Raw genomic sequence first — 25,056 nt, forward strand, 5'->3', positions numbered from 1 at the left:
CAACACATTCGGCAGCCACGTGCAGGATGGTGAGAGTCCTCAGGAGGAACTTCCGGGATCTGGTTCAGAGCCAGGGGCTGCTCGAGGAGCACAGATTTCTGCCAGCCTACAGGAGAAACAAAATCTCAAAGACATTTTAATTAGAGCCAAACTTCCTCCCCCTACACAACCCAAATCCAGAGCACTCACCTCTTTTTTCAAACACTTGGATTGGATATGCAGCCACCACAACAAAAATGTGTTTCCGTCTCTATGCAGGGGGAGCCCCCACTCTCAAAACTGCATTTATGTTATCACCTGCTCCACCTGTGGGATACAGTACGTTGGGGAGACTGGAAACACTCTCTTAGTTAGATTCACCCAACACAGACACAACATCACAAAACACAAAAACACAGACACTTACCTGGTCCAACATTTCATTTCCCATGGATGGGATTCAGTTAATGCAACGATCGTGCAGATGAATCCCAGATGGTCAACCCCAGAGAGAAGGAGACAGGAGAGAAATTGGATCTCCAAATTAGACACCCTCCATCCTAGAGGCCTGAATGAGAAAAAAACACCAATATTCTAATTAGAGACACTTAACCGTTCTTCCCTATTTCGGCCAGCAGAGGGAGTTGCTAAACAGTCCCTCTCCATCACCAGATTTTTTCACCCCCTGTAAATTCTTTTTCCAGAATCTATTTTCATATGGCCCTGCCCCAAAGATTTTTAATCCTAACCCTAACCAAATTGAACCTGAGAGCCCTAAACCTAATTAGATTGTGATTGAATAAAATAATTGATTCCATATTACCCAGAGGGGAGAGCGAGATCTGAGTCGGGACAGAAATGGTCCGTGCACGAGGGCTCCAGGCGTACAGCTTGGAACCCTCGCCCCAACCCTAACACCTAACCCGCCTGAACCTTCTGATTCTCTGCAGGGTCTCTGTCTCTTCCTTCCCCACCTCTCAAAAATCACTATGTCATCTCCAAAGATGATTTCTGCCATTTTTTGTTGATTCATGACTGAATTCAAAACTAATTTTTATCATTTTTTTCTCTCAAAGGGATTGTGCTCACCTCTACCATGGAAGCCTTAATTCTATTTTAGAAAAAGTAATATACACACAATTTTTTTATTAATTTTTTCTGGGTCATTACTGTTACAGCAATAATTGCATACTAGGAAGTTACTTGTTTTACAGAATGTTTGTATTTCGTTTTCCAAGAAAAAATGTTAGATATTGTATATTGATTCCCAATAGGTTTTAAGATGTTACAATTTAATTTTTTATATTTTTAAAAAAATGCTTTATTTTCATATGAAAACCAAAAATTACAATGCATGTGAACACAACGCTCCAAAGCTACAAGCTCCTCTGACCAGTGAAGGCCACCTTCTACCCAGCAACGCCTCCTGATTGGAAGAGTAGCCCAAATGCATTATGGGAAATGTGACATCATCCCACGAACTCTTCCCTCCATTTTGATGAGAAGACGCATGCATGGAGCTGATCCTCGTCAGTATGTTCGCTTCTCATGTTTTTTGTTAAGCCAGCCTGAAGAAGACTAAGTTTGTTCGAAACGTTGCAACCTTGGCTTGTATTATTTTTTTATTAAACCGAAGTTGATCGGTAAAATCACGTTTCCTAGTTTATTATTAGCATAGCCTCCCAGTATTAGCATAGCTTGTTAGCCACGTGTGACGGAGGTACCTTCTGCAACGGGCCGAATTACACAAGGACCACAGTAAGCCATGCCACCGCGCCCACACGACGACGGATGGATACTGGTGCAGTCCAGAGGAGGCAGACGGAGGGAACGGGCCTATGAACGCGACAGGCCACAGAACAGACGTGCAGCTGCGGATTTTTCCAGCTACGGACGCCGATCTTATGCGGACGTCACCAGGGAGGGAGCCCATTTTCTGGAGCCGGCCTTCTACGGCAGACAGCAGGTGAGACATCGCCCTGCACCGCAGCCGTTCTATAGCGGGCCGCGCTACCCATTTCAAAATGGCGCTCAACGTGCGCCAAGACCTAGACCACGCGGTCCCTCCAACCAAAATGGCCGCTACGTCTTTGTACCAGCAGGTGCTCGGAATGAAGCCCCCCCCCACAGGGTACAGTCTAATGACCCTGATTTTACAGAGAAGGTGCGTGTAATGAACAGACTGATTAAAGCTGTACACCACCTCACCAATGTGTCCAGAGAGGCTCATCCTCCCTCCCTGGACAAAATAACAAACAATCTAGCTACAATTATCAAACCAGCATCCCCAAATCTACAAACACAGACTTTGATTGACGGCAATGCTAGAAATTGGGCCTTCACTACCGTTCTCATCCTCAGAGAGCATTATCAAAAGAACATTGACTCTGAAATGCAAAAGCTCACCCAGTTTCCTTCACCGGACTGGAGAGGCCCCTTTGAAATAGCCACAACGTGGGCGAAACGTAATTTAGGCAGACGCCTGAGACAGGATACAATAGACCGTGCCCAGGCGGTCATCATTGCCAGGACGACAGAAACAGCACCTCCTGCTCCTCTTCCTGCTGCTGCCGTTTCTTCTCTCCCAACGCAGACAGCTGACCAGACAGCAGAAGAGGACCCACATGCTGTGATTGAGCTGGCTCCATCATCACCTCCAGTGAACCAGCCTCCCTCCACGAGACCACGGAGCCCAGCTGCAGCACAGCCACCCCCTTCACCACAAAGCAGCAGTCATCAGATCACCACGATCGCCCAAATCCACGCAGCGCCTCCACCTGCGCCAATCTCCCGGGTTTCAGTGGAGACCATGACAGAACCACAACAGGAGGACTGGTCACCTCTGTTTGACCTGGAGGAGGCAAGTGAAACAGAACTTTCTCCTCCCACATCCCCATCTCGTTTTTCTCCTGTAATCCCTCTTCCACCACGCATAAATCGCTCTCAAATAAGCTCTACGGCAGAAAGTGTCGTACGAGTTCTCGACATGCAGAAGGCTGACTCTGAAGCCGAAGAGGAAATCACTCTGGAGCCAGAACCAGCAGATGAGCAGATCACAGCGCTGAGCCAGAGAAAAGGAAGCCAACGCTCCTCCCACAGAGAAGGGAGTCCTCCTCCTCCTCCCATCCAAACCAGCACCATGGAGAGCAGAGGGTACCACACACTCACCCCTGCCACTCTCTCCAAGCTGAGATCCAGCGTGCAATCTCGCCTAGCCATCGAGCGAGCAGAGCAGACGACAACTTCTGCAGCAGAAATGCAGGTGTGTGCTCCAACACGACACGACAACACACCCCGCAAATTTACAGAGTGGCACCTGCACATACATCAGAAGAAGGTCATCATAGGAGACTCAAACATCAGCCGCCTCCCACCTTTCAAAGGTGGAAATGTACAATTGGACAGTTTTCCTGGCGCCAGATGGCATCATGCAGAATTTCTCCTGAAGACGGCCACCTTCCAGACGGAACCAGAGGTTCTCCTGCTATCCTTTGGCCTCAACAACAGATCCCAGAGGGATAAAAAAGCTCCAGTCAAAGAGATGATCAAAGCCCTGACGGTGGCAGGACAGAGATTCCCAGACGCCACGATCCTCGTCCCTCACGTCAGTTTTTCACCTCACCTTTCACCAGATGAAAAAGTCGTCCTTATCCATTTAAATCAACACATCCAAGAACTGACAGACTACATCCCCCCACTCAGTGGCTTCTTTGAGACCCAAACTGACAGCATCCACTGGACGGCAGCTACCGCGAAGAGGATTCTGGAACACTGGGCTTCGTGGTTAAACTGAAGCTCCCTCTAAGCCTCTCACAGAGGGAGGGGAAAGATGGAGTCATGAATCTATGTGATAACTTTGTTCTTTCTCTTACACAGCTTTCCCTGCTGAGCAGAGGTCTTACTTTCATCCCTTCCAAATGTAACAGTAAGAATTTGACCTTTCAATCCAGACATGATTTACAGGAGTACCATCGCAGAATTAAGTTAACTGTTCACTATAAGGACAAAAGCAGCATCCAACCTCAGCCATTCACACTGAAATCTGACTGGACACCCCCATCTGCTACTCTCCCACCACAAATTAACCGTTTAATAGACCAGGATATTTCATACTTTGAGAATGATTTTAAAATCATTCATAACACTCCAAATTTGAGTGGTGAGGAAACCAAAACTCTAAAAGAATTAGCCCAAAATAATGATATAGTTATTAAGCCAGCTGATAAGGGCAGTCTAACAGTAATTATGGATAAAAAAGATTATTTATATGAAGGTTACAGACAGTTAAATGATGTAACTTATTATCATAAACTCAATAAACCCATTTATTTAGATACAATCCCTCTAGTAGATACAATTATTAATAATTTACTGAAAAAGAAATTTATTAATAAAAAACAAAAAACTTACCTGCAGGGCAACTCGCAACCGAGGCCCAGACGTTTTTATATGTTACCCAAAATCCATAAGGATCCCCAAAAATGGACCGTTCCATCTAAAATTCCTCCTGGCAGACCCATTGTTTCAGACTGTGAAAGTGAAACCTATTATACAGCAGAATATTTGGATTTTTTTCTGAATCCGTTATCTAATAAACATGACAGTTACCTTAAAGATACATATCATTTTATTGAAAAAATTAAACAACTAGTAATCCCAGCAGACTCCTTTCTGTTTACTATGGATATTGATAGCTTATATACCAATATTGATCACAAAGAGGGCATTGACAGTATTAAAAGAATTTTTCAAAAATACCCGGACAAAAAACGACCAGATAAAGAATTCTCCAATTATTAGAGATTAATTTAAACAGAAATGATTTTGAATTTAATGGGGAATTTTTTGTTCAAATTAAGGGCACAGCTATGGGGAAGAAATTTGCACCGGCTTATGCCAATATTTCATGGCAGAGTGGGAATCATCTGCATTACAGAAATGTGCTTTAAAGCCGCTCTGTTATTACAGGTACCTCGACGACATCTGGGGCGTGTGGACGCACTCTGAGCAGGAGTTTGGAACCTTCCTGGGGACTCTCAACAGCCACAACCCTTCCATCAAACTAAAATCAACATGCCACGCCTCTTCAGTCGACTTTCTAGACACAACCACATTTAAGGGAAGTGACTTTCACACCACACACAAATTGGACATTAAAGTTTATTTTAAACCCACAGACACACATGCACTGTTACATAAAACCAGTTTTCATCCCAAACACACATTTGCAGGTCTGGTTAAATCCCAGCTGCTCCGCTTCCACAGAATCTGCACCCAACAGGCAGACTTTAAAAAGGCCACCAAAATTCTTTTTTCGGCATTATACACAAGGGGTTATTCCCGCACCTTTCTAAGAAAGTGTTTTAAGTCATTTCAACAAATTAAACCTATTGATACATCCCCCCTTTTACCCATCGTCACAACATATTCGGCAGCCACGTGCAGGATGGTGAGAGTCCTCAGGAGGAACTTCCGGGATCTTGTTCAGAGCCAGGGTCTGCTCGAGGAGCATAGATTTCTACCAGCCTATAGGAGGAAAAAAATCTCAAGGACATTTTAATTAGAGCCAAACTTCCTCCCCCTACACAACCAAAATCCAGAGCACTCACCTCTTTTTTCAAACATTTGGATTGGATTTGCAGCCACCACAACAAAAATGTGTTTCCGTCTCTATGCAGGGGGAGCCCCCACTCTCAAAACTGCATTTATGTTATCACCTGCTCCACCTGTGGGATACAGTACGTTGGGGAGACTGGAAACACTCTCTTAGTTAGATTCACCCAACACAGACACAACATCACAAAACACAAAAACACAGACACTTACCTGGTACAACATTTCATTTCCCATGGATGGGATTCAGTTAATGCAACGATCGTGCAGATGAATCCCAGATGGTCAACCCCAGAGAGAAGGAGACAGGAGAGAAATTGGATTCCAAATTAGACACCCTCCATCCTAGAGGCCTGAATGAGAAAAAAACACCATTATTCTAATTAGAGACACTTAACCGTTCTTCCCCTATTTCGGCCAGCAGAGGGAGTTGCTAAACAGTCCCTCTCCATCACCAGATTTTTTCACCCCCTGTAAATTCTTTTTCCAGAATCTATTTTCATATGGCCCTGCCCCAAAGATTTTTAATCCTAACCCTAACCAAATTGAACCTGAGAGCCCTAAACCTAATTAGATTGTGATTGAATAAAATAATTGATTCCATATTACCCAGAGGGAGAGCGAGATCTGAGTCGGGACAGAAATGGTCCGTGCACGAGGGCTCCAGGCGTACAGCTTGGAACCCTCGCCCCAACCCTAACACCTAACCCGCCTGAACCTTCTGATTCTCTGCAGGGTCTCTGTCTCTTCCTTCCCCACCTCTCAAAAATCACTATGTCATCTCCAAAGATGATTTCTGCCATTTTTTGTTGATTCATGACTGAATTCAAAACTAATTTTTATCATTTTTTTCTCTCAAAGGGATTGTGCTCACCTCTACCATGGAAGCCTTAATTCTATTTTAGAAAAAGTAATATACACACAATTTTTTTATTAATTTTTTCTGGGTCATTACTGTTACAGCAATAATTGCATACTAGGAAGTTACTTGTTTTACAGAATGTTTGTATTTCGTTTTCCAAGAAAAAATATATACTGTTTAGGATATTGTATATTGATTCCCAATAGGTTTTAAGATGTTACAATTTAATTTTTTATATTTTTAAAAAAATGCTTTATTTTCATATGAAAACCAAAAATTACAATGCATGTGAACACAACGCTCCAAAGCTACAAGCTCCTCTGACCAGTGAAGGCCACCTTCTACCCAGCAACGCCTCCTGATTGGAAGAGTAGCCCAAATGCATTATGGGAAATGTGACATCATCCCACGAACTCTTCCCTCCATTTTGATGAGAAGACGCATGCATGGAGCTGATCCTCGTCAGTATGTTCGCTTCTCATGTTTTTTGTTAAGCCAGCCTGAAGAAGACTAAGTTTGTTCGAAACGTTGCAACCTTGGCTTGTATTATTTTTTTATTAAACCGAAGTTGATCGGTAAAATCACGTTTCCTAGTTTATTATTAGCATAGCCTCCCAGTATTAGCATAGCTTGTTAGCCACGTGTGACGGAGGTACCTTCTGCAACGGGCCGAATTACACAAGGACCACAGTAAGCCATGCCACCGCGCCCACACGACGACGGATGGATACTGGTGCAGTCCAGAGGAGGCAGACGGAGGGAACGGGCCTATGAACGCGACAGGCCACAGAACAGACGTGCAGCTGCGGATTTTTCCAGCTACGGACGGACGCCGATCTTATGCGGACGTCACCAGGGAGGGAGCCCATTTTCTGGAGCCGGCCTTCTACGGCAGACAGCAGGTGAGACATCGCCCTGCACCGCAGCCGTTCTATAGCGGGCCGCGCTACCCATTTCAAAATGGCGCTCAACGTGCGCCAAGACCTAGACCACGCGGTCCCTCCAACCAAAATGGCCGCTACGTCTTTGTACCAGCAGGTGCTCGGAATGAAGCCCCCCCCCACAGGGTACAGTCTAATGACCCTGATTTTACAGAGAAGGTGCGTGTAATGAACAGACTGATTAAAGCTGTACACCACCTCACCAATGTGTCCAGAGAGGCTCATCCTCCCTCCCTGGACAAAATAACAAACAATCTAGCTACAATTATCAAACCAGCATCCCCAAATCTACAAACACAGACTTTGATTGACGGCAATGCTAGAAATTGGGCCTTCACTACCGTTCTCATCCTCAGAGAGCATTATCAAAAGAACATTGACTCTGAAATGCAAAAGCTCACCCAGTTTCCTTCACCGGACTGGAGAGGCCCCTTTGAAATAGCCACAACGTGGGCGAAACGTAATTTAGGCAGACGCCTGAGACAGGATACAATAGACCGTGCCCAGGCGGTCATCATTGCCAGGACGACAGAAACAGCACCTCCTGCTCCTCTTCCTGCTGCTGCCGTTTCTTCTCTCCCAACGCAGACAGCTGACCAGACAGCAGAAGAGGACCCACATGCTGTGATTGAGCTGGCTCCATCATCACCTCCAGTGAACCAGCCTCCCTCCACGAGACCACGGAGCCCAGCTGCAGCACAGCCACCCCCTTCACCACAAAGCAGCAGTCATCAGATCACCACGATCGCCCAAATCCACGCAGCGCCTCCACCTGCGCCAATCTCCCGGGTTTCAGTGGAGACCATGACAGAACCACAACAGGAGGACTGGTCACCTCTGTTTGACCTGGAGGAGGCAAGTGAAACAGAACTTTCTCCTCCCACATCCCCATCTCGTTTTTCTCCTGTAATCCCTCTTCCACCACGCATAAATCGCTCTCAAATAAGCTCTACGGCAGAAAGTGTCGTACGAGTTCTCGACATGCAGAAGGCTGACTCTGAAGCCGAAGAGGAAATCACTCTGGAGCCAGAACCAGCAGATGAGCAGATCACAGCGCTGAGCCAGAGAAAAGGAAGCCAACGCTCCTCCCACAGAGAAGGGAGTCCTCCTCCTCCTCCCATCCAAACCAGCACCATGGAGAGCAGAGGGTACCACACACTCACCCCTGCCACTCTCTCCAAGCTGAGATCCAGCGTGCAATCTCGCCTAGCCATCGAGCGAGCAGAGCAGACGACAACTTCTGCAGCAGAAATGCAGGTGTGTGCTCCAACACGACACGACAACACACCCCGCAAATTTACAGAGTGGCACCTGCACATACATCAGAAGAAGGTCATCATAGGAGACTCAAACATCAGCCGCCTCCCACCTTTCAAAGGTGGAAATGTACAATTGGACAGTTTTCCTGGCGCCAGATGGCATCATGCAGAATTTCTCCTGAAGACGGCCACCTTCCAGACGGAACCAGAGGTTCTCCTGCTATCCTTTGGCCTCAACAACAGATCCCAGAGGGATAAAAAAGCTCCAGTCAAAGAGATGATCAAAGCCCTGACGGTGGCAGGACAGAGATTCCCAGACGCCACGATCCTCGTCCCTCACGTCAGTTTTTCACCTCACCTTTCACCAGATGAAAAAGTCGTCCTTATCCATTTAAATCAACACATCCAAGAACTGACAGACTACATCCCCCCACTCAGTGGCTTCTTTGAGACCCAAACTGACAGCATCCACTGGACGGCAGCTACCGCGAAGAGGATTCTGGAACACTGGGCTTCGTGGTTAAACTGAAGCTCCCTCTAAGCCTCTCACAGAGGGAGGGGAAAGATGGAGTCATGAATCTATGTGATAACTTTGTTCTTTCTCTTACACAGCTTTCCCTGCTGAGCAGAGGTCTTACTTTCATCCCTTCCAAATGTAACAGTAAGAATTTGACCTTTCAATCCAGACATGATTTACAGGAGTACCATCGCAGAATTAAGTTAACTGTTCACTATAAGGACAAAAGCAGCATCCAACCTCAGCCATTCACACTGAAATCGGACTGGACACCCCCATCTGCTACTCTCCCACCACAAATTAACCGTTTAATAGACCAGGATATTTCATACTTTGAGAATGATTTTAAAATCATTCATAACACTCCAAATTTGAGTGGTGAGGAAACCAAAACTCTAAAAGAATTAGCCCAAAATAATGATATAGTTATTAAGCCAGCTGATAAGGGCAGTCTAACAGTAATTATGGATAAAAAAGATTATTTATATGAAGGTTACAGACAGTTAAATGATGTAACTTATTATCATAAACTCAATAAACCCATTTATTTAGATACAATCCCTCTAGTAGATACAATTATTAATAATTTACTGAAAAAGAAATTTATTAATAAAAAACAAAAAACTTACCTGCAGGGCAACTCGCAACCGAGGCCCAGACGTTTTTATATGTTACCCAAAATCCATAAGGATCCCCAAAAATGGACCGTTCCATCTAAAATTCCTCCTGGCAGACCCATTGTTTCAGACTGTGAAAGTGAAACCTATTATACAGCAGAATATTTGGATTTTTTCTGAATCCGTTATCTAATAAACATGACAGTTACCTTAAAGATACATATCATTTTATTGAAAAAATCAAACAACTAGTAATCCCAGCAGACTCCTTTCTGTTTACTATGGATATTGATAGCTTATATACCAATATTGATCACAAAGAGGGCATTGACAGTATTAAAAGAATTTTTCAAAAATACCCGGACAAAAAACGACCAGATAAAGAATTACTCCAATTATTAGAGATTAATTTAAACAGAAATGATTTTGAATTTAATGGGGAATTTTTTGTTCAAATTAAGGGCACAGCTATGGGGAAGAAATTTGCACCGGCTTATGCCAATATTTTCATGGCAGAGTGGGAATCATCTGCATTACAGAAATGTGCTTTAAAGCCGCTCTGTTATTACAGGTACCTCGACGACATCTGGGGCGTGTGGACGCACTCTGAGCAGGAGTTTGGAACCTTCCTGGGGACTCTCAACAGCCACAACCCTTCCATCAAACTAAATCAACATGCCACGCCTCTTCAGTCGACTTTCTAGACACAACCACATTTAAGGGAAGTGACTTTCACACCACACACAAATTGGACATTAAAGTTTATTTTAAACCCACAGACACACATGCACTGTTACATAAAACCAGTTTTCATCCCAAACACACATTTGCAGGTCTGGTTAAATCCCAGCTGCTCCGCTTCCACAGAATCTGCACCCAACAGGCAGACTTTAAAAAGGCCACCAAAATTCTTTTTTCGGCATTATACACAAGGGGTTATTCCCGCACCTTTCTAAGAAAGTGTTTTAAGTCATTTCAACAAATTAAAACTATTGATACATCCCCCCTTTTACCCATCGTCACAACATATTCGGCAGCCACGTGCAGGATGGTGAGAGTCCTCAGGAGGAACTTCCGGGATCTTGTTCAGGACCAGGGTCTGCTCAAGGAGCATAGATTTCTACCAGCCTATAGGAGGAATAAAAATCTCAAAGACATTTTAATTAGAGCCAAACTTCCCCCCCTACACACCCAAATCCAGAGCACTCACCTCTTTTTTCAAACACTTGGATTGGATATGCAGCCACCACAACAAAAATGTGTTTCCGTCTCTATGCAGGGGGAGCCCCCACTCTCAAAACTGCATTTATGTTATCACCTGCTCCACCTGTGGGATACAGTACGTTGGGGAGACTGGAAACACTCTCTTAGTTAGATTCACCCAACACAGACACAACATCACAAAACACAAAAACACAGACACTTACCTGGTCCAACATTTCATTTCCCATGGATGGGATTCAGTTAATGCAACGATCGTGCAGATGAATCCCAGATGGTCAACCCCAGAGAGAAGGAGACAGGAGAGAAATTGGATCTCCAAATTAGACACCCTCCATCCTAGAGGCCTGAATGAGAAAAAAACACCAATATTCTAATTAGAGACACTTAACCGTTCTTCCCTATTTCGGCCAGCAGAGGGAGTTGCTAAACAGTCCCTCTCCATCACCAGATTTTTTCACCCCCTGTAAATTCTTTTTCCAGAATCTATTTTCATATGGCCCTGCCCCAAAGATTTTTAATCCTAACCCTAACCAAATTGAACCTGAGAGCCCTAAACCTAATTAGATTGTGATTGAATAAAATAATTGATTCCATATTACCCAGAGGGAGAGCGAGATCTGAGTCGGGACAGAAATGGTCCGTGCACGAGGGCTCCAGGCGTACAGCTTGGAACCCTCGCCCCAACCCTAACACCTAACCGCCTGAACCTTCTGATTCTCTGCAGGGTCTCTGTCTCTTCCTTCCCACCTCTCAAAAATCACTATGTCATCTCCAAAGATGATTTCTGCCATTTTTGTTGATTCATGACTGAATTCAAAACTAATTTTATCATTTTTTTCTTCAAAGGGATTTCTCACCTCTACCATGGAGCCTTAATTCTATTTTAAAAATAATATACACAATTTTTTTAATTTTTTGTATTATTAGATATTATACTAAATTATTTTTTACAAATGTTTGTATTTCTTTTCAGAAATATTACTGTTTGGATATTGTATATTGATTCCAATAGTTTTAAGATTTACATTTAATTTTTTTTTTTTAAAATGCTTTATTTCATATGAAAAAAAATTACAATGCATTGAACAACCTCCACTACAGTCTTACCATGAGCACTTTACCCAACGTCTGATTAGATAGCCAATGCTTATGAAATGTATCATCTTCCTCCATTTTGATGAGAAGACGCATGCATGGAGCTGATCCTCGTCAGTATGTTCGCTTCTCATGTTTTTTGTTAAGCCAGCCTGAAGAAGACTAAGTTTGTTCGAAACGTTGCAACCTTGGCTTGTATTATTTTTTTATTAAACCGAAGTTGATCGGTAAAATCACGTTTCCTAGTTTATTATTAGCATAGCCTCCCAGTATTAGCATAGCTTGTTAGCCACGTGTGACGGAGGTACCTTCTGCAACGGGCCGAATTACACAAGGACCACAGTAAGCCATGCCACCGCGCCCACACGACGACGGATGGATACTGGTGCAGTCCAGAGGAGGCAGACGGAGGGAACGGGCCTATGAACGCGACAGGCCACAGAACAGACGTGCAGCTGCGGATTTTTCCAGCTACGGACGCCGATCTTATGCGGACGTCACCAGGGAGGGAGCCCATTTTCTGGAGCCGGCCTTCTACGGCAGACAGCAGGTGAGACATCGCCCTGCACCGCAGCCGTTCTATAGCGGGCCGCGCTACCCATTTCAAAATGGCGCTCAACGTGCGCCAAGACCTAGACCACGCGGTCCCTCCAACCAAAATGGCCGCTACGTCTTTGTACCAGCAGGTGCTCGGAATGAAGCCCCCCCCCACAGGGTACAGTCTAATGACCCTGATTTTACAGAGAAGGTGCGTGTAATGAACAGACTGATTAAAGCTGTACACCACCTCACCAATGTGTCCAGAGAGGCTCATCCTCCCTCCCTGGACAAAATAACAAACAATCTAGCTACAATTATCAAACCAGCATCCCCAAATCTACAAACACAGACTTTGATTGACGGCAATGCTAGAAATTGGGCCTTCACTACCGTTCTCATCCTCAGAGAGCATTATCAAAAGAACATTGACTCTGAAATGCAAAAGCTCACCCAGTTTCCTTCACCGGACTGGAGAGGCCCCTTTGAAATAGCCACAACGTGGGCGAAACGTAATTTAGGCAGACGCCTGAGACAGGATACAATAGACCGTGCCCAGGCGGTCATCATTGCCAGGACGACAGAAACAGCACCTCCTGCTCCTCTTCCTGCTGCTGCCGTTTCTTCTCTCCCAACGCAGACAGCTGACCAGACAGCAGAAGAGGACCCACATGCTGTGATTGAGCTGGCTCCATCATCACCTCCAGTGAACCAGCCTCCCTCCACGAGACCACGGAGCCCAGCTGCAGCACAGCCACCCCCTTCACCACAAAGCAGCAGTCATCAGATCACCACGATCGCCCAAATCCACGCAGCGCCTCCACCTGCGCCAATCTCCCGGGTTTCAGTGGAGACCATGACAGAACCACAACAGGAGGACTGGTCACCTCTGTTTGACCTGGAGGAGGCAAGTGAAACAGAACTTTCTCCTCCCACATCCCCATCTCGTTTTTCTCCTGTAATCCCTCTTCCACCACGCATAAATCGCTCTCAAATAAGCTCTACGGCAGAAAGTGTCGTACGAGTTCTCGACATGCAGAAGGCTGACTCTGAAGCCGAAGAGGAAATCACTCTGGAGCCAGAACCAGCAGATGAGCAGATCACAGCGCTGAGCCAGAGAAAAGGAAGCCAACGCTCCTCCCACAGAGAAGGGAGTCCTCCTCCTCCTCCCATCCAAACCAGCACCATGGAGAGCAGAGGGTACCACACACTCACCCCTGCCACTCTCTCCAAGCTGAGATCCAGCGTGCAATCTCGCCTAGCCATCGAGCGAGCAGAGCAGACGACAACTTCTGCAGCAGAAATGCAGGTGTGTGCTCCAACACGACACGACAACACACCCCGCAAATTTACAGAGTGGCACCTGCACATACATCAGAAGAAGGTCATCATAGGAGACTCAAACATCAGCCGCCTCCCACCTTTCAAAGGTGGAAATGTACAATTGGACAGTTTTCCTGGCGCCAGATGGCATCATGCAGAATTTCTCCTGAAGACGGCCACCTTCCAGACGGAACCAGAGGTTCTCCTGCTATCCTTTGGCCTCAACAACAGATCCCAGAGGGATAAAAAAGCTCCAGTCAAAGAGATGATCAAAGCCCTGACGGTGGCAGGACAGAGATTCCCAGACGCCACGATCCTCGTCCCTCACGTCAGTTTTTCACCTCACCTTTCACCAGATGAAAAAGTCGTCCTTATCCATTTAAATCAACACATCCAAGAACTGACAGACTACATCCCCCCACTCAGTGGCTTCTTTGAGACCCAAACTGACAGCATCCACTGGACGGCAGCTACCGCGAAGAGGATTCTGGAACACTGGGCTTCGTGGTTAAACTGAAGCTCCCTCTAAGCCTCTCACAGAGGGAGGGGAAAGATGGAGTCATGAATCTATGTGATAACTTTGTTCTTTCTCTTACACAGCTTTCCCTGCTGAGCAGAGGTCTTACTTTCATCCCTTCCAAATGTAACAGTAAGAATTTGACCTTTCAATCCAGACATGATTTACAGGAGTACCATCGCAGAATTAAGTTAACTGTTCACTATAAGGACAAAAGCAGCATCCAACCTCAGCCATTCACACTGAAATCGGACTGGACACCCCCATCTGCTACTCTCCCACCACAAATTAACCGTTTAATAGACCAGGATATTTCATACTTTGAGAATGATTTTAAAATCATTCATAACACTCCAAATTTGAGTGGTGAGGAAACCAAAACTCTAAAAGAATTAGCCCAAAATAATGATATAGTTATTAAGCCAGCTGATAAGGGCAGTCTAACAGTAATTATGGATAAAAAAGATTATTTATATGAAGGTTACAGACAGTTAAATGATGTAACTTATTATCATAAACTCAATAAACCCATTTATTTAGATACAATCCCTCTAGTAGATACAATTATTAATAATTTACTGAAAAAGAAATTTATTAATAAAAAACAAAAAACTTACCTGCAGGGCAACTCGCAACCGAGGCCCAGACGTTTTTATATGTTACCCAAAATCCATAAGGATCCCCAAAAATGGACCGTTCCATCTAAAATTCCTCCTGGCAGACCCATTGTTTCAGACTGTGAAGTGAAACCTATTATACAGCAGAATATTTGGATTTTTTTCTGAATCCGTTATCTAATAAACATGACAGTTACCTTAAAGATACATATCATTTTATTGAAAAAATCAAACAACTAGTAATCCCAGCAGACTCCTTTCTGTTTACTATGGATATTGATAGCTTATATACCAATATTGATCACAAAGAGGGCATTGACAGTATTAAAAGAATTTTTCAAAAATACCCGGACAAAAAACGACCAGATAAAGAATTACTCCAATTATTAGAGATTAATTTAAACAGAAATGATTTTGAATTTAATGGGGAATTTTTTGTTCAAATTAAGGGCACAGCTATGGGGAAGAAATTTGCACCGGCTTATGCCAATATTTCATGGCAGAGTGGGAATCATCTGCATACAGAAATGTGCTTTAAAGCCGCTCTGTTATTACAGGTACCTCGACGACATCTGGGGCGTGTGGACGCACTCTGAGCAGGAGTTTGGAACCTTCCTGGGGACTCTCAACAGCCACAACCCTTCCATCAAACTAAAATCAACATGCCACGCCTCTTCAGTCGACTTTCTAGACACAACCACATTTAAGGGAAGTGACTTTCACACCACACACAAATTGGACATTAAAGTTTATTTTAAACCCACAGACACACATGCACTGTTACATAAAACCAGTTTTCATCCCAAACACACATTTGCAGGTCTGGTTAAATCCCAGCTGCTCCGCTTCCACAGAATCTGCACCCAACAGGCAGACTTTAAAAAGGCCACCAAAATTCTTTTTTCGGCATTATACACAAGGGGTTATTCCCGCCCTTTCTAAGAAAGTGTTTTAAGTCATTTCAACAAATTAAAACTATTGATACATCCCCCCTTTTACCCATCGTCACAACATATTCGGCAGCCACGTGCAGGATGGTGAGAGTCCTCAGGAGGAACTTCCGGGATCTTGTTCAGGACCAGGGTCTGCTCAAGGAGCATAGATTTCTACCAGCCTATAGGAGGAATAAAAATCTCAAGACATTTTAATTAGAGCCAAACTTCCCCCCCTACACCACCCAAATCCAGAGCACTCACCTCTTTTTTCAAACATTGGATTGGATATGCAGCCACCACAACAAAAATGTGTTTCCGTCTCTATGCAGGGGGAGCCCCCACTCTCAAAACTGCATTTATGTTATCACCTGCTCCACCTGTGGGATACAGTACGTTGGGGAGACTGGAAACACTCTCTTAGTTAGATTCACCCAACACAGACACAACATCACAAAACACAAAAACACAGACACTTACCTGGTCCAACATTTCATTTCCCATGGATGGGATTCAGTTAATGCAACGATCGTGCAGATGAATCCCAGATGGTCAACCCCAGAGAGAAGGAGACAGGAGAGAAATTGGATCTCCAAATTAGACACCCTCCATCCTAGAGGCCTGAATGAGAAAAAAACACCAATATTCTAATTAGAGACACTTAACCGTTCTTCCCTATTTCGGCCAGCAGAGGGAGTTGCTAAACAGTCCCTCTCCATCACCAGATTTTTTCACCCCCTGTAAATTCTTTTTCCAGAATCTATTTTCATATGGCCCTGCCCCAAAGATTTTTAATCCTAACCCTAACCAAATTGAACCTGAGAGCCCTAAACCTAATTAGATTGTGATTGAATAAAATAATTGATTCCATATTACCCAGAGGGGAGAGCGAGATCTGAGTCGGGACAGAAATGGTCCGTGCACGAGGGCTCCAGGCGTACAGCTTGGAACCCTCGCCCCAACCCTAACACCTAACCCGCCTGAACCTTCTGATTCTCTGCAGGGTCTCTGTCTCTTCCTTCCCCACCTCTCAAAAATCACTATGTCATCTCCAAAGATGATTTCTGCCATTTTTTGTTGATTCATGACTGAATTCAAAACTAATTTTATCATTTTTTTCTCTCAAAGGGATTGTGCTCACCTCTACCATGGAAGCCTTAATTCTATTTTAGAAAAAGTAATATACACACAATTTTTTTATTAATTTTTTCTGGGTCATTACTGTTACAGCAATAATTGCATACTAGGAAGTTACTTGTTTTACAGAATGTTTGTATTTCGTTTTCCAAGAAAATATATACTGTTTAGGATATTGTATATTGATTCCAATAGTTTTAAGATGTTACAATTTAATTTTTTATATTTTTAAAAAATGCTTTATTTTCATATGAAAACCAAAATTACAATGCATGTGAACACAACGCTCCAAAGCTACAAGCTCCTCTGACCAGTGAAGGCCACCTTCTACCCAGCAACGCCTCCTGATTGGAAGAGTAGCCCAAATGCATTATGGGAAATGTGACATCATCCCACGAACTCTTCCCTCCATTTTGATGAGAAGACGCATGCATGGAGCTGATCCTCGTCAGTATGTTCGCTTCTCATGTTTTTTGTTAAGCCAGCCTGAAGAAGACTAAGTTTGTTCGAAACGTTGCAACCTTGGCTTGTATTATTTTTTTATTAAACCGAAGTTGATCGGTAAAATCACGTTTCCTAGTTTATTATTAGCATAGCCTCCCAGTATTAGCATAGCTTGTTAGCCACGTGTGACGGAGGTACCTTCTGCAACGGGCCGAATTACACAAGGACCACAGTAAGCCATGCCACCGCGCCCACACGACGACGGATGGATACTGGTGCAGTCCAGAGGAGGCAGACGGAGGGAACGGGCCTATGAACGCGACAGGCCACAGAACAGACGTGCAGCTGCGGATTTTTCCAGCTACCGGGACGCCGATCTTATGCGGACGTCACCAGGGAGGGAGCCCATTTTCTGGAGCCGCCTTCTACGGCAGACAGCAGGTGAGACATCGCCCTGCACCGCAGCCGTTCTATAGCGGGCCGCGCTACCCATTTCAAAATGGCGCTCAACGTGCGCCAAGACCTAGACCACGCGGTCCCTCCAACCAAAATGGCCGCTACGTCTTTGTACCAGCAGGTGCTCGGAATGAAGCCCCCCCCCACAGGGTACAGTCTAATGACCCTGATTTTACAGAGAAGGTGCGTGTAATGAACAGACTGATTAAAGCTGTACACCACCTCACCAATGTGTCCAGAGAGGCTCATCCTCCCTCCCTGGACAAAATAACAAACAATCTAGCTACAATTATCAAACCAGCATCCCCAAATCTACAAACACAGACTTTGATTGACGGCAATGCTAGAAATTGGGCCTTCACTACCGTTCTCATCCTCAGAGAGCATTATCAAAAGAACATTGACTCTGAAATGCAAAAGCTCACCCAGTTTCCTTCACCGGACTGGAGAGGCCCCTTTGAAATAGCCACAACGTGGGCGAAACGTAATTTAGGCAGACGCCTGAGACAGGATACAATAGACCGTGCCCAGGCGGTCATCATTGCCAGGACGACAGAAACAGCACCTCCTGCTCCTCTTCCTGCTGCTGCCGTTTCTTCTCTCCCAACGCAGACAGCTGACCAGACAGCAGAAGAGGACCCACATGCTGTGATTGAGCTGGCTCCATCATCACCTCCAGTGAACCAGCCTCCCTCCACGAGACCACGGAGCCCAGCTGCAGCACAGCCACCCCCTTCACCACAAAGCAGCAGTCATCAGATCACCACGATCGCCCAAATCCACGCAGCGCCTCCACCTGCGCCAATCTCCCGGGTTTCAGTGGAGACCATGACAGAACCACAACAGGAGGACTGGTCACCTCTGTTTGACCTGGAGGAGGCAAGTGAAACAGAACTTTCTCCTCCCACATCCCCATCTCGTTTTTCTCCTGTAATCCCTCTTCCACCACGCATAAATCGCTCTCAAATAAGCTCTACGGCAGAAAGTGTCGTACGAGTTCTCGACATGCAGAAGGCTGACTCTGAAGCCGAAGAGGAAATCACTCTGGAGCCAGAACCAGCAGATGAGCAGATCACAGCGCTGAGCCAGAGAAAAGGAAGCCAACGCTCCTCCCACAGAGAAGGGAGTCCTCCTCCTCCTCCCATCCAAACCAGCACCATGGAGAGCAGAGGGTACCACACACTCACCCCTGCCACTCTCTCCAAGCTGAGATCCAGCGTGCAATCTCGCCTAGCCATCGAGCGAGCAGAGCAGACGACAACTTCTGCAGCAGAAATGCAGGTGTGTGCTCCAACACGACACGACAACACACCCCGCAAATTTACAGAGTGGCACCTGCACATACATCAGAAGAAGGTCATCATAGGAGACTCAAACATCAGCCGCCTCCCACCTTTCAAAGGTGGAAATGTACAATTGGACAGTTTTCCTGGCGCCAGATGGCATCATGCAGAATTTCTCCTGAAGACGGCCACCTTCCAGACGGAACCAGAGGTTCTCCTGCTATCCTTTGGCCTCAACAACAGATCCCAGAGGGATAAAAAAGCTCCAGTCAAAGAGATGATCAAAGCCCTGACGGTGGCAGGACAGAGATTCCCAGACGCCACGATCCTCGTCCCTCACGTCAGTTTTTCACCTCACCTTTCACCAGATGAAAAAGTCGTCCTTATCCATTTAAATCAACACATCCAAGAACTGACAGACTACATCCCCCCACTCAGTGGCTTCTTTGAGACCCAAACTGACAGCATCCACTGGACGGCAGCTACCGCGAAGAGGATTCTGGAACACTGGGCTTCGTGGTTAAACTGAAGCTCCCTCTAAGCCTCTCACAGAGGGAGGGGAAAGATGGAGTCATGAATCTATGTGATAACTTTGTTCTTTCTCTTACACAGCTTTCCCTGCTGAGCAGAGGTCTTACTTTCATCCCTTCCAAATGTAACAGTAAGAATTTGACCTTTCAATCCAGACATGATTTACAGGAGTACCATCGCAGAATTAAGTTAACTGTTCACTATAAGGACAAAAGCAGCATCCAACCTCAGCCATTCACACTGAAATCTGACTGGACACCCCCATCTGCTACTCTCCCACCACAAATTAACCGTTTAATAGACCAGGATATTTCATACTTTGAGAATGATTTTAAAATCATTCATAACACTCCAAATTTGAGTGGTGAGGAAACCAAAACTCTAAAAGAATTAGCCCAAAATAATGATATAGTTATTAAGCCAGCTGATAAGGGCAGTCTAACAGTAATTATGGATAAAAAAGATTATTTATATGAAGGTTACAGACAGTTAAATGATGTAACTTATTATCATAAACTCAATAAACCCATTTATTTAGATACAATCCCCTAGTAGATACAATTATTAATAATTTACTGAAAAAGAAATTTATTAATAAAAAACAAAAAACTTACCTGCAGGGCAACTCGCAACCGAGGCCCAGACGTTTTTATATGTTACCCAAAATCCATAAAGATCCCCAAAAATGGACCGTTCCATCTAAAATTCCTCCTGGCAGACCCATTGTTTCAGACTGTGAAAGTGAAACCTATTATACAGCAGAATATTTGGACTTTTTTCTGAATCCGTTATCTAATAAACATGACAGTTACCTTAAAGATACATATCATTTTATTGAAAAAATTAAACAACTAGTAATCCCAGCAGACTCCTTTCTTTTCACTATGGATATTGATAGCTTATATACCAATATTGACCACAAAGAGGGCATTGACAGTATTAAAAGAATCTTTTCAAAAATACCCAGACAAAAAACGACCAGATAAAGAACTTCTCCAATTATTAGAGATTAATTTAAACAGAAATGATTTTGAATTTAATGGGGAATTTTTTGTTCAAATTAAGGGCACAGCTATGGGGAAAAAATTTGCACCGGCTTATGCCAACATATTCATGGCAGAGTGGGAATCCTCTGCACTACAGAAATGTGCTTTAAAGCCGCTCTGTTATTACAGGTACCTCGACGACATCTGGGGCGTGTGGACGCACTCTGAGCAGGAGTTTGGAACCTTCCTGGGGACTCTCAACAGCCACAACCCTTCCATCAAACTCAAATCAACATGCCACGCCTCTTCAGTCGACTTTCTAGACACAACCACATTTAAGGGAAGTGACTTTCACACCACACACAAATTGGACATTAAAGTTTATTTTAAACCCACAGACACACATGCACTGTTACATAAAACCAGCTTTCATCCCAAACACACATTTGCAGGTCTGGTTAAATCCCAGCTGCTCCGCTTCCACAGAATCTGCACCCAACAGGCAGACTTTAAAAAGGCCACCAAAATTCTTTTTTCGGCATTATACACAAGGGGTTATTCCCGCTCCTTTCTAAGAAAATGTCTTAAGTCATTTCAACAAATTAAACCTATTGATACAGCCCCCCTTCTACCCATTGTCACAACACATTCGGCAGCCACGTGCAGGATGGTGAGAGTCCTCAGGAGGAACTTCCGGGATCTGTTCAGAGCCAGGGGCTGCTCGAGGAGCACAGATTTCTGCCAGCCTACAGGAGAAACAAAATCTCAAGGACATTTTAATTAGAGCCAAACTTCCTCCCCCTACACAACCAAAATCCAGAGCACTCACCTCTTTTTTCAAACATTTGGATTGGATTTGCAGCCACCACAACAAAAATGTGTTTCCGTCTCTATGCAGGGGGAGCCCCCACTCTCAAAACTGCATTTATGTTATCTCCTGCTCCACCTGTGGGATACAGTACGTTGGGGAGACTGGAAACACTCTCTTAGTTAGATTCACCCAACACAGACACAACATCACAAAACACAAAAACACAGACACTTACCTGGTACAACATTTCATTTCCCACGGATGGGATTCAGTCAAGCAACAGCCGTGCAGACGAATCCCAGATGGTCAACCTTTGAGAGAAGGAGACATGAGAGAAATTGGATTTCCAAATTAGACACCCTCCATCCTAGAGGCCTGAATGAGAAAAAAACACCATTATTCTAATTAGAGACACTTAACCGCTCTTCCCCATTTCGGCCAGCAGAGGGAGTTGCTAAACAGTCCCTCTCCATCACCATATTTTTTCACCCCCTGTAAATTCTTTTTCCAGAATCTATTTTCATATGGCCCTGCCCCAAAGATTTTTAATCCTAATCCTAACCAAATTGAACCTGAGAGCCCTAAACCTAATTAGATTGTGATTGAATAAAATAATTGATTTCATATTACCCAGAGGGGAGAGCGAGATCTGCGTGGGGACAGAAATGGTCCGTGCACAAGGGCTCCGGGCGTACAGCTTGGAGCCCTCACCCCAACCCTAACACCTAACCCTAACCCTAACCCTAACCCTAACCCTAACCCTAACCCTAACCCCCTCCATTTTGATGAGAAGACGCATGCATGGAGCTGATCCTCGTCAGTATGTTCGCTTCTCATGTTTTTTGTTAAGCCAGCCTGAAGAAGACTAAACTTGTTCGAAACGTTGCAACCTTGGCTTGTATTATTTTTTTATTAAACCGAAGTTGATCGGTAAATCTTGTTTCCTAGTTTATTATTAGCATAGCCTCCCAGTATTAGCATAGCTTCTTAGCCACGTGTGACGGAGGTACCTTCTGCAACGGGCCGAATCACACCAGGACCACAGTAAGCCATGCCACCGCGCCCACACGACGACGGATGGATACTGGTGCAGTCCAGAGGAGGCAGACGGAGGGAACGGGCCTATGAACGCGACAGGCCACAGAACAGACGTGCAGCTGCGGATTTTTCCAGCTACCCACGCCGAGACGGACGCCGATCATATGCGGACGTCACTAGAGAGGGAGCCCATTTTCTGGAGCCGACCTTCTACGGCAGACAGCAGGTGAGACATCGCCCTGCACCGCAGCCGTTCTATAGCGGGTCGCGCTACCCATTTCAAGATGGCGCTCAACGTGCGCCAAGACCTAGGCCACGCGGTCCCTCCAACCAAAATGGCCGCTACGTCTTTATACCAGCAGATGCTCGGAATGAAGCCCCCCCCCACAGGGTACAGTCTAATGACCCTGATTTTACAGAGAAGGTGCGTGTAATGAACAGACTGATTAAAGCTGTACACCACCTCACCAATGTGTCCAGAGAGGCTCATCCTCCCTCCCTGGACAAAATAACAAACAATCTAGCTACAATTATCAAACCAGCATCCCCAAATCTACAAACACAGACTTTGATTGACGGCAATGCTAGAAATTGGGCCTTCACTACCGTTCTCATCCTCAGAGAGCATTATCAAAAGAACATTGACTCTGAAGTGCAAAAGCTCACCCAGTTTCCTTCACCAGACTGGAGAGGCCCCTTTGAAATAGCCACAACGTGGGCGAAACGCAATTTAGGCAGACGCCTGAGACAGGATACAATAGACCGGGCCCAGGCGGTCATCATTGCCAGGACGACAGAAACAGCACCTCCTGCTCCACTTCCTGTTGCTGCTGCCGTTTCTTCTCTCCCAACGCAGACAGCTGACCAGACAGCAGAAGAGGACCCACATGCTGTGATTGAGCTGGCTCCATCATCACCTCCAGTGAACCAGCCTCCCTCCACGAGACCACGGAGCCCAGCTGCAGCACGACCACCCCCTTCACCACAAAGCAGCAGTCATCAGATCACAACGATCGCCCAAATCCACGCAGCGCCTCCCCCTGCACCAATCTCCCGGGTTTCAGTGGAGACCATGACAGAACCACAACAGGAGGACTGGTCACCTCTGTTTGACCTTGAGGAGGCAAGTGAAACAGAACTTTCTCCTCCCACATCTCCATCTCGTTTTTCTCCTGTAATCCCTCTTCCACCACGCATAAATCGCTCTCAAATAAGCTCTACAGCAGAAAGTGTCGTACGAGTTCTCGACATGCAGAAGGCTGGCTCTGAAGCCGAAGAGGAAATCACTCTGGAGCCAGAACCAGCAGATGAGCAGATCACAGCGCTGAGCCAGAGAAAAGGAAGCCAACGCCCCCTCACAGAGAAGGGAGTCCTCCTCCTCCTCCCATCCAAACCAGCACCATGGAGAGCAGAGGGTACCACACACTCACCCCTGCCACTCTCTCCAAGCTGAGATCCAGCGTGCAGTCCAGACTAGCCGTTGAGCGAGCAGAGCAGACGACAACTTCTGCAGCAGAAATGCAGGTGTGTGCTCCAACACGACACGACAACACACCCCGCAAATTTACAGAGTGGCACCTGCACATACATCAGAAGAAGGTCATCATAGGAGACTCAAACATCAGCCGCCTCCCACCTTTCAAAGGTGGAAATGTACAATTGGACAGTTTTCCTGGCGCCAGATGGCATCATGCAGAATTTCTCCTGAAGACGGCCACCTTCCAGACGGAACCAGAGGTTCTCCTGCTATCCTTTGGCCTCAACAACAGATCCCAGAGGGATAAAAAAGCTCCAGTCAAAGAGATGATCAAAGCCCTGACGGTGGCAGGACAGAGATTCCCAGACGCCACGATCCTCGTCCCTCACGTCAGTTTTTCACCTCACCTTTCACCAGATGAAAAAGTCGTCCTTATCCATTTAAATCAACACATCCAAGAACTGACAGACTACATCCCCCCACTCAGTGGCTTCTTTGAGACCCAAACTGACAGCATCCACTGGACGGCAGCTACCGCGAAGAGGATGCTGGAACACTGGGCTTCGTGGTTAAACTGAAGCTCCCTCTAAGCCTCTCACAGAGGGAGGGGAAAGATGGAGTCATGAATCTATGTGATAACTTTGTTCTTTCTCTTACACAGCTTTCCCTGCTGAGCAGAGGTCTTACTTTCATCCCTTCCAAATGTAACAGTAAGAATTTGACCTTTCAATCCAGACATGATTTACAGGAGTACCATCGCAGAATTAAGTTAACTGTTCACTATAAGGACAAAAGCAGCATCCAACCTCAGCCATTCACACTGAAATCTGACTGGACACCCCCATCTGCTACTCTCCCAC

At 45.4% G+C, this 25,056-nt stretch overlaps 3 protein-coding genes and 1 long non-coding RNA gene across 6 annotated transcripts; 3 read left to right on the forward strand and 1 right to left on the reverse strand.

Annotated features, from left to right (window-relative positions):
• Positions 1 to 1,237: 1,237 nt before the first annotated feature.
• LOC111948851 lies at positions 1,238 to 7,035 on the forward strand. The gene is made up of 2 exons (XM_023963781.1): positions 1,238 to 3,904; positions 6,454 to 7,035. The coding sequence occupies exon 1, from the start codon at positions 1,745 to 1,747 to the stop codon at positions 3,770 to 3,772; it is 2,028 nt and encodes a 675-aa protein (XP_023819549.1). The 5' UTR covers positions 1,238 to 1,744; the 3' UTR covers positions 3,773 to 3,904; positions 6,454 to 7,035.
• A 5,149-nt stretch (positions 7,036 to 12,184) lies between these two features.
• Positions 12,185 to 17,321, forward strand: LOC111948853. 2 transcript variants are annotated; one of them, XM_023963786.1, is made up of 2 exons: positions 12,185 to 14,616; positions 17,162 to 17,321. In XM_023963786.1, exon 1 carries the CDS (start codon positions 12,457 to 12,459, stop codon positions 14,482 to 14,484), a length of 2,028 nt encoding a protein of 675 aa, XP_023819554.1. In that variant the 5' UTR covers positions 12,185 to 12,456; the 3' UTR covers positions 14,485 to 14,616; positions 17,162 to 17,321. The 2 variants fall into 2 exon arrangements, with proteins under 2 accessions (XP_023819554.1, XP_023819552.1); XM_023963784.1 differs by lacking the exon at positions 17,162 to 17,321 and adding an exon at positions 15,659 to 16,029.
• Positions 17,322 to 21,571: 4,250 nt separating this feature from the next.
• Positions 21,572 to 21,957, reverse strand: LOC111948857. Of its 2 annotated transcripts, none has more exons than XR_002874855.1 (3): positions 21,917 to 21,957; positions 21,700 to 21,816; positions 21,572 to 21,616 (listed from the first exon to the last, which is right to left on the reverse strand). It is a non-coding gene; the product is annotated as an uncharacterized LOC111948857 (long non-coding RNA). The 2 variants fall into 2 exon arrangements; XR_002874854.1 differs by having other exon boundaries at positions 21,700 to 21,842; positions 21,917 to 21,956.
• Positions 21,842 to 24,438, forward strand: LOC111948856 (uncharacterized protein KIAA1522-like). Its single transcript, XM_023963791.1, has 2 exons — positions 21,842 to 22,945; positions 23,576 to 24,438. The coding sequence occupies exons 1-2, from the start codon at positions 22,733 to 22,735 to the stop codon at positions 24,170 to 24,172; spliced, it is 810 nt and encodes a 269-aa protein (XP_023819559.1). The 5' UTR covers positions 21,842 to 22,732; the 3' UTR covers positions 24,173 to 24,438.
• Positions 24,439 to 25,056: the final 618 nt, after the last annotated feature.

The sequence above is a fragment of the Oryzias latipes genome, chromosome 2 (genome assembly GCF_002234675.1).
Source record: "Oryzias latipes chromosome 2, ASM223467v1".
Taxonomy (NCBI): Eukaryota; Metazoa; Chordata; class Actinopteri; order Beloniformes; family Adrianichthyidae; genus Oryzias; species Oryzias latipes.

What these genes read in the sequence shown, in the direction of transcription:
- LOC111948853 (XM_023963786.1), top strand. Translation starts at nt 12,457, where the DNA reads ATGCCACCGCGCCCACACGACGACGGATGGATACTGGTGCAGTCCAGA.
- LOC111948851 (XM_023963781.1), top strand. Translation starts at nt 1,745, where the DNA reads ATGCCACCGCGCCCACACGACGACGGATGGATACTGGTGCAGTCCAGA.
- LOC111948856 (XM_023963791.1), top strand. Translation starts at nt 22,733, where the DNA reads ATGCCACCGCGCCCACACGACGACGGATGGATACTGGTGCAGTCCAGA. An exon ending in CCTTCTACGGCAGACAGCAG is followed by an intron (nt 22,946 to 23,575) that starts GTGAGACATCGC and finishes CTCCCAACGCAG; the next exon opens with ACAGCTGACCAGACAGCAGA.